Source organism: Synchiropus splendidus, chromosome 14 (genome assembly GCF_027744825.2).
Source record: "Synchiropus splendidus isolate RoL2022-P1 chromosome 14, RoL_Sspl_1.0, whole genome shotgun sequence".
In the NCBI taxonomy this organism is placed as follows: Eukaryota; Metazoa; Chordata; class Actinopteri; order Syngnathiformes; family Callionymidae; genus Synchiropus; species Synchiropus splendidus.
In genome coordinates this window covers 5438743-5448296 of record NC_071347.1, presented here as the reverse complement: position 1 = coordinate 5448296, position 9554 = coordinate 5438743, and the positions used below count along the sequence as shown (strand labels likewise).

General features: G+C 41.6%; 1 protein-coding gene across 1 annotated transcript; it reads right to left on the bottom strand.

Annotated features, from left to right (window-relative positions):
- Positions 1-589: 589 nt before the first annotated feature.
- LOC128771377 (zona pellucida sperm-binding protein 3-like) lies at positions 590-3969 on the bottom strand. Its single transcript, XM_053886795.1, has 9 exons — positions 3831-3969; positions 3295-3602; positions 2974-3092; positions 2796-2899; positions 2331-2508; positions 2139-2256; positions 1988-2070; positions 739-827; positions 590-651 (listed from the first exon to the last, which is right to left on the bottom strand). Exons 1-9 carry the CDS (start codon positions 3967-3969, stop codon positions 590-592), a joined length of 1200 nt encoding a protein of 399 aa, XP_053742770.1.
- Positions 3970-9554: the final 5585 nt, after the last annotated feature.

Genomic DNA, 9554 nt, shown 5'->3' with positions numbered 1-9554 from the left:
ATGCAGCGGAAATCTGTTGCGCCTGTGCTCGGCCGGGCATGAAATAACACTGAAATGTTAGGCTCATCTCAGATTAAAAACACTTTACAGAACATACAGGCTCCATTAGACGCTGACTGTGATTCATGCATGTATAGTACTCGCGCAAATGACCTCCAATTGACCTCTAACTGCACGAGTTTTAACTAAGGTCCATGTTGCACAGAACCACAATGACAGTTCGGGTTTTCGGCACCATGGCGTAGCATTTTTAAGTAAATAGCAGGCTTTACGCTCTGAAGAAAAAAAAACTGCCAACGTGTAAAAGCGTTGATCTGGTTGCGTCGTCGCATTGAGTCGGTAGAGGGCAGGATTCATCTTCAGCTCCACACAGCGGTGTCGCCGTGAGATCGTGCGTCACTCACGAGCGCTTTTAAGGGTTTTTTTTTTTTTTTTTTTTACTTTGGTGACATTACACAGTGACATGAATGTCACATCTAAACGTCTCGTGAGCGGGTGGGGAAGCCAGCTAATATAAAGACAATGCAGTTTAACAGCTTGCAACTTTAATAGAAAACAAAACAAAAAAGAAAGAGTTATAAGTTTGTGTTCAGAGAGGCTTCTCCTTTACTGTGATTGGCCCGATGTAAGCGTTCTGCTTCCACAGTGTGTCTGAAACAGATGTTTTTACAGTGCATCCACATTGATAAACTCCAGTATTCTTCAGAATGGCCGCTAAACATAGGACTGATTCTTTACCTGTGTTGCCTGTCACCTGACTGAGTCCTGCCCCACAGTCGGCATCACAGCAGGAACAGGCGTCGTGAACGCCACTGGCCTCCCGCCACCTGCCACATATAAAACAGGAGTCCAGCCATGAGATTCTGGAACGTCCCGGCTGCAGCAAGCACCAAACATGTCAGTTTCCCACCAAATCATTTTTTCAATGTTAGTTTTATTGATCCACAAAATCATGGCAGTATACTTAAAGATGTCGAAGCCCATTAAAGTGCTTGGAAAAACCACTGGTAGGACTTGACATGCAAGCAAATACCCCAGTGGACTGACTTTAAACTGCTATTAGGTAATGAAGTACATGCAACTTACGCTTCCCAGCCTCAAGCACTCACTGACAAATGAAGGCACACTCAGCCAGCTAATGTGGAATGTCTTATTTTGAAAATACGGCAACACCAGGAATGACTTGTGCTGAGTGAAATCAAGTTTTCCAAACCCCTAGTGATGCGCAAGTGGGAAAAAAAATAAAAGCACATCACCAAATGTGGCCCACCTATTAATCAAATGTGGCACGTAACACACATGAAATACCTAATCTGGGAACTGAAAAAGCAGATGGGATGACATTTGTCTAAGCAGATGGATGGTTGCGCTGCAAGGAGTGAAATGCTTTATGCTAAAAGTCTGCAGTAAATAAAACGGATGCTGACAAGAGACTGCCTAGGAACCTGTAACCTTCTGTAAATATGCCTCCCATGTCTTACAGAGTTTGAACCCCTGACTCCAGTCAGTACAGCTTGAATTTTCTGTTACTAATAAAAGTGGAGGAATAAACACTGAACATGCATCTACAGGAAATGTTCGCTGCAGCGTTTTTCCTCTGTAGATTGCTTCAATTTCCCACGTGCCCATTAATTTTCCATCCATCAATGGAAAATGTGTGATACTGTCCTTGTAGTGAAGCGTGGCTGCTAGGTATTGGCCTGTAGCGGTCAGTTTGAATTAGCTAAAGGGCGAAACAAAGCAGTGTTAGCGTTTCGTGATGAGCAGTGAGAATGACACTGCGTTTGGAAAAAATGTGTGTAATAGTCCTTAAAAGTACATAGCGCTGTATATTTACACTCAAAGCAGAATGGCAGACCAATTCATCACTCTGTGAAGAACAACTGTATTTACCATTTGTTATTGCGACCTCTGTGATAGTCCAGATAATGAAACCGTACCAGTTGAAGCCTGTCCTCAAAGGCAGAAAGGCCAACTCAGTTCTCACCCGTTGATAAAGGAGCAGGCCTTGGTGGTGGAATCGACAGGAGCTCCTGCCGTCGTCGCTCTGAGACTGCAGGTGATGTACATCTGAACACAAGATTCACTTTATTGATCCTTCCATTTCGACGGTCTCACTTCACGTCATCAGAACTTACCTGTCCAACGGAGTCCTGCTGGAACCTGAAGGCTTCCAACTGGAACATTAATCTGTCATCCTGAGCGCGAGGAAGGAACTGAGAGCTGGAGCCAGTCAGCTGACTGTCATACAGACACCTGAATGCAACACGGAGCATCAGTAGATTTTCAAATCAGAGGATGCTAATCTTGGTATTGAATGCTAAACTCGCCCACTGTTGCCCAGGAATGTGTATCGAGGGACAGTGTCTGGATTGGGGACCAGCGTGGCCACGCAGCTGTCCACAGTCACTCTGAGGGGGGTGTGGTGAAACTGCTTGACTGACGCCTCGAACTTCATCATGTCCCCGAGGATGAACTGACCGGAGGGGCGTGCAAACTGCAAATCATCTGCACAACAAAAAAGGAAAACGTGAAAAGTTAGGACCTGACAGAGTGATCCAAATACTGACCGACAAAAGGCTGTTTTACACTGAAAAACTGAGTGCTCAAATGTATTCCTATTTCAGGTCCTGGGGCAAGTCAGATTCAAGCATGTGGAGAGAGGTTTGATGAACTCTCTTCAAAGGGGGGAAAAAAAAAAAAGACCAATAGATCTTTGCTTCTTTGAAAGGCCTTTTAGTAGAAAACGTAATGAGTTCAGCTACACCAAAAACAAAATAGTTCATCCATCTCACCAGTCAAAAGCCGAAGAGAGAAGTAAAGATTTTCCTCTGAACTCTTTATTTCACTGAACGAGATCCAGTCTGGCGTCAACTTCCCAACGCTCACACTGTGCTTCCTAAAAAGAAAAACAAACAGAGTGTGTGTACTTGCATAAATTTAGTGAAGTTACTTGCAGGAGTCTGGTACGACCTTTGGTAATGACACTGTATGGTGACGCTCACGTCACTAGTCCGGACGATCGGACTGTTTCCGAGCTTGCTGGGACTGTAGTGCAGCACAAAGGTGTAGGTGAAAGTGTCTTCTGTCATCTGTGGGGGGAAAAAAAATGTTTATAGGAAGACGTCCGGGTGAAACCAAAGGCATGAGCTGACATTTAAAATAAATGCATGTTTTTTTGCCCGATGTATAGTCTAATAAAAGAATGAGAACAAAAGCTAACTATGAGCAGCCTAAAAAGGATTGAAGATGTAAATAGACCTTTGGTAACATTTAACACCCAAGGATTTTCACCTGAAGCTGGCTGTTGCACTGGTGCAGCTCTGACTCAAACACCAGGACCTGAGTCTCCGGAACCTCTCCTATGGCCGGGCATCCTCCCAGAGTCACGTCAGAAGGCTGCACCAGCTGCCCGATCCCCAGCAGGTCCCTGTTAGCCTCCACGCGGACAGAGTTTTCCCCGCACACGGCAGTGACACTGGCAGCGGGCTCAGGGGTCTTCAGCTGAAAGTCTGGAGGGAACCGAGGGGCCTCCTCTGCCGGTGGCTCAGGATACTTCCAGGAAAATGGTTCTTGGAAAGACTGCTGCTCTTGTGGGACCACTGGTCATCAAAAACAGCACTTTTACAATGGCAAATAACATTAAAAAGGCTTTATAATTTGATGGCAAAATACACAAATCTCAGTGAATTGGAGAAAGGACCTGGCATTAGATCTGAAAGTGTACTACAAATAACTTCTTCACTAATGTTTCAACCGCATGCAGAGGCTAGACTCAGGGAACAGCCAGCTTCAGCAGCACCATTGTAGAAATCTCAACTCGAATCCACCTGCTGGTTCCTGGACGGCAGGAGGATCCGGTTTCTGGAAGTGAGGTGATTCTGCATCATCCAAATTAAGGAAGAACGGCTTCTGACCGGCAACAGCAGTCGCACACAGGAAACAAACAAGTGCTTTGATGGGCAACATGATGTTCTTTGTGCTCTTACAACAGGAACACACTCACCGGCGCAACAGGTGGTTTAGTAGTCCTCTGATTGACTGGGCTCACCAGCTGTGCCTTGTTCCCCAGATGACATAAGTTCTTCCTCTTTCCCTTTGTCTTTTTTAAATCACAAAAAAGCTGAAAAGCTATGCGCCATTGAATTGTATTTCTAGCCTCAATTTAAGATAAAAATCATTTTTAATGCAATGAATTCAGCTTGTACTGCCACTGTGTGTGTCTGGGCAGTGGATGTAAACCAAAGCAATTGATGGATTTAAACCTCACACCTGGTGTGAGGCTGCACCACTGGTAGCCAGCACCCCATTTCAGAGGTTCTTTAAGATTTTTTATTTTTTAGGATAGGAGTGTACATCAAAAAATAGCGAAGAGAAAATAGAGAGAGATGAGAAAAAAGCCTTTTTAAATTATATATATATATATATATATATATATATATATATATATATACAAAAAAGTTAACATTTCAATGTCAAATCAAATATGGCCTGGTGTAAATGAATGAACGAAATTCAATCGAAATAAAAAAAATTCCTAAAACCGCAATAGATGTTGCATGTTTGTGTGGCTGTTTTCTAGCCAGCGGAGATCTTGAATTGATCTGAACACGGAAAACAAAACATTGCTGCAGATAGAAGGGAATTCTATCAAAGAATTGAAAGCGGAGGCGGAGGAAGAGGTTTATTTAAATTGAAATTACGCAGATGCTTTATTCGCATTATGTTTCCACTTTAATTTCCTGTTTACAGAGTGAAAATAACACTTTGTTGAAATATGCACCTTCTTAGCCCAACTAATGTAATTTTCGACATTTAAGCAGATGCACTTCCCACTGACTTCTCAAAGCACGACCCAAAAAGAAACATGGCAGTTCCGTCACCTGATTTCTAAACGCTTTCTTCTCTTGACAAAATGAATAAAAAAAGATAAATTAGAAGAAATGAACTCACATTCACAGTGTGATCAATCAGTAGATGTGAGCGATCTGAGCTTACTTTTCATTTCTTATTATTGAATTTTACTTTTTATTATTTTTTTAAACTTGCTCAATCAGAGTTTCTGTACTTCTAGAAGGTTGTTGAGGCAGAAGCCAGCATTCCTCCAGTTTGAGAGCAAATCTTGTTTTTATTGCTTGTCAGATGTCCGACACCATTCCACTCTTTTTCAATTTCTTCAGAGCTCAACGTCTATCCCTGAGCCTCCGAAGCCGGACACCTCATCTGTCATTACCGGCCGGGCCCGCGTCACGACAGTAATATCCCTGCCAGGTTTGATTGACAGCCTGCGGTGACAGCAGAATGAAGGTGCGTGTGATGAAGACAAATGTTGATGTTTCCATCAGGAGCTTGTTCAAGGCGATGTCCACTTGCAATAAAACTCCGGCAAGGCCTCTGCTCTGGTTGCATTGAGCAGTCACTTTAGGTTTGATTTATTGGATCAAAGAGTTGCTGCTCCACCGCTCTTGTTGCACCACAGAGAAACTTTGAAAAACTACCGGTGAAACATGGTAGATCTCGACTTCATCTTTGTTCTACAATCTTCCCTTCTCCCTCACTGACCACCATTATTTTCCTTCATGCAAAGCTCATCAGTGTGCTGTGCCGTTGCTCTTCATTTACCTCCCGTGCATCTTTTTTTTTTTTTTTGCTCAAAATAGAATGCTTGGATCAATATGCTGACTCATCGCTGAGTATTTTCTCAGCAGCGTGCTTGTTGTCTGCTGAGATCGCAGGTCGCCTCTTACTGCCACAGGGTACGGAGACCTAGCAATGTGGGGCTGTATCTGCCACGTACTGTTCGGAAAAATACACACTCACACGTTTGTTTTTCACTAACCTTTGGGACGTCATTGACATACTTGTTTCCCCAGCCTCTCTCCCAACGGCTGATCACTCAAAACAAATAGATAAACTTAACCATGACTCCTAACCCAACTTAACCTAGTTATTTTTCAAGTTTTAATCCTCAAATTGAGGCTTAACCTTGATGGCACTGGTAAATGGTCCGCACAAGTATATCTATGAAAGGTGCACAAACACACATTACTTTTGTTACAAATGTTTAAAACAATTATTGCTTATTTATTTATATAGTGACTGTGCAGCATTCACTCCTGGGTACTGTGAAATGAGTCTTTGATGTATGAAAAATATCAGTGGCCTGAGCCAGGCTGACTTAACACTGCTCTAAATCTTGGTAAAACTTAATGATGCAGATACTTTTAACTCGAAAAGCATTTACTATACTTTGGTTAATGGGTGTGGCCAGGAAACATGTTCATAAATATGACATTTGAGATAAAAAGTACTTGAAATCAGTCTTTAAACCGTGGAACCCATTCCTGCCAGGTTAAATAAAAGCTAAATTAAATAAAATTAAAATAAAATCATAAGGAAAAAAAATGCAAAAAATAAATAAATAAAATCTCAGGGTCATAACTGTCATTTATATATTGCTATTAGTGTCAAAGTACTCCAGCCACCTGAAATTGGTGGAATTGGGACCAAAAAACAATACTGAAACTACAGAGGTGAAAAAATGTGGAGCTCCGTCAAGGCATCGGACATAAAGTGTGGAACATGGAACTTTTTATTTTCTTTTGAATCTTTTTTTTTTTTTATTAACAACATTTATTCATTTATTTATTTATTTGAACTGTGCCTGGCAGGAATGGGCTTCCATACTAAGCTCATAGTGTGGAAACAAGTGAGAGTTGAAGGGAATGGGAGAGGTAAACTGACTCATGGTATATATATAATATGGTATCTTCTTTTGGGAGGAAATTCCCTTCGTATATTTGACAACATTTAAGATTATGCAATCAACTCAAGAGTGTAATAATCTGATCTAAAGCTTTTAGATTTTCTCGATGCAGCTCCACTGCCTGACAGTGTCAAAGTCAGCCTTCTCTGCCAGTGACATTGAGAGTACTTAACTCTCGAATGATGAACGGAATCTAAATATTCCTGGTGCCACTTCACATCCCCAGTTCCCACCTCACAGTTCAAGACTCTGAGAAGTGGATGAGATCATGACACATGATCCGACGCCAGAACCATCATAGTAATGACAAGGCTGCTGACTGAAGAATGGAAGATTCACAGAGTTCAACAGTGAATCACTCACATTGATAAATTATGACACGTTATAAACCGTGATTGTTTCATTCAAAAAAGTCACATTGTATAAGTGGATTTTTGTCAGTGTTGCTCTCTGTATTCTCCTCAGCGTTGAGGATGAAGCGGTGAGCTGACAGCCACTGTTCATGTATCATTGTCGTCCAGCAAGCACCCAGAGAACACATCACTTTTATGGAGTGATCCATTAATAGGACTGTTATCAGGGATTTATGGAGCGATCGCGGTCCTGTCGTTTGTCCCCGCAGACACTTGAAGGCAACACGGGGCAACAACCAGCTGAGGATGCTTAATAGACGACAGTAAAACTTTACGGGGGGTGACGCACCAGGTTCACTGGTGTGCTAGCTCCGTTGTTTTTTCAGAACAGACTTCACATTCCACGTTTCAAAGCACGACTTCTAAAATAAAGAAGACGCTGTTGGGATGTGTCGAGGTGGAACGTATCCGACTCAGGTCCAGTCTTGAGTTGTTATTTAAAAGGCTTAGCAAGAACGCAGCCTGCGTCTTCCTTGCATCCGGTTTCCAAAATCACATGAAGAAAGTTGTTTTGCTGACACTTCAATGGCAGTGCTGTCAAATAATTAAGTACAGATGGTATACAAGTAGTAATGAGCGTACCACTTCCAAAACAACATTCAGAGAAGATGACTAACCTTGACGTTAACCTTTTGCTAAGGTTTGTATTTTAGAGACAAGGACATGAATGTTATATAGACGTTCAATGACAGGTTTGAATTATAATAGTTCATCATTCTTTTAAGTGAACTAAAAATAAGCTCCTATTTTTTATTGTGTAATGTGTTTAATGCAATATTTTAGATGAATGCTAAAAATGCAAGGGTGATGGTGTGATTTATTAAATGAATGCATTGATAATCACAATTCACGCAGTCAGCACAAATGACTTATTTCTCTGATGTGGATTTCAGTACAGATCTCACCCGACTGTGATGCTCTCACCACAGATCACAATGTCATCTGCAAACATCTTCCAAGGGGCTTCTTGTCCAACCTCATCCGTCAACTTGTCCATCACCATGGCAAACAAGAAGGGGCTCAGAGTTGAGCCTTGGTGCAGTCCCGCCTCCACCTTGAACTCCGGTTACGTGTAGTGACTTTGTGATTCATTAATCTCAATTGCAGTTTAATGGCATAAGAATATTTGCCACAAGAAGCCACATTTTTTCAATTTGAATGAATTTGGTATATTACTGAATGAAATGATGGACCAATGCATACATTTAAACAACAAAATATTGTTTATTTTGCACCAGTTTGACAATAGCACAATAAATCACAATGGTGGCTATATTCAAGTTTTGACATCACCTTATTTAAACTAAATGTCACAAGGCTCAGAAATAAAAGGAGAGAAGTAGGTCAACAGAAGAACACATTTAATAAACAAAAACGTCAGCCAACACAAGTGGGACGCAGCCCAAAGTCCATAACAATAACTAAAGGAGTCTCCAACGGAGAATAAATGACGATCGAGGTCAGGAATTGTCCAAAGTCCAAACAAAGAGTTCCCAAGGGAGATCGAGCACGAGGAGGAACAGGAACTAGAAAATGAGAAATCAAAGTCAGGATAAAACTTACAAAAATACTCAGGCACAGGGCAGTCCAGGAGGAAAACTAGAGATCCGAATAATGAAATGTTCAGCATCCCACACATGAAAACGTTCACGACCTGGCGCTGCACTGTCATCCAGCTACTCCTTAAGAAGCTGTGGGAAATCAGGGGAAATGAGGTGCAGCTGCCACTCGTGCCCGATCTGTCAAGACACAAAGCACACGCAGGGAAACGAGGAAGTGTCCATACAAAATAAAAGCACAACAGGAGGGGACATGACACTAAAGCTCTTTTAATATCTTCAACATATTTGTATAACAATTTCAATTTTATCAGAATTTCAAATACATTCAGAGTAGTGGAAACCCTGGCCATTGTGTAGTGAAAAACCTCCCAAAAGGTTCCCTGTTGTCTCTCTCTCTCTCTCTCTATATATATATATCTATATCTATATATATATAGATATATATATATACATATAAAACCAAGCAGAAATGAACAAACATACAGAGCAGAATATGAATCACAGTCCTCCCAACATCCTTTGGGTCACATTAAAGGCCTTTAACAAGGATGATGACTCACACAAAACGTTGCACAGATTCGCTTCATGACTAACAATTGTTTCCACTGCAGCGCCACATTCCGTCCAACAAAACAAAAATTCTGTATTTGAGTTCACTTCAGTTTATCGAGTGTTGATAATAAAAAAAACTCTGCCAATCAATCCCGACTTGGACCGCGCTGTGATTTGTGGGATGCTGGAGCTGAACTTAATTCAAAGAGTGACAGTATTAATTGTTGTCAAAATGCTTGTTTGGAACTTCCACCAACAAAG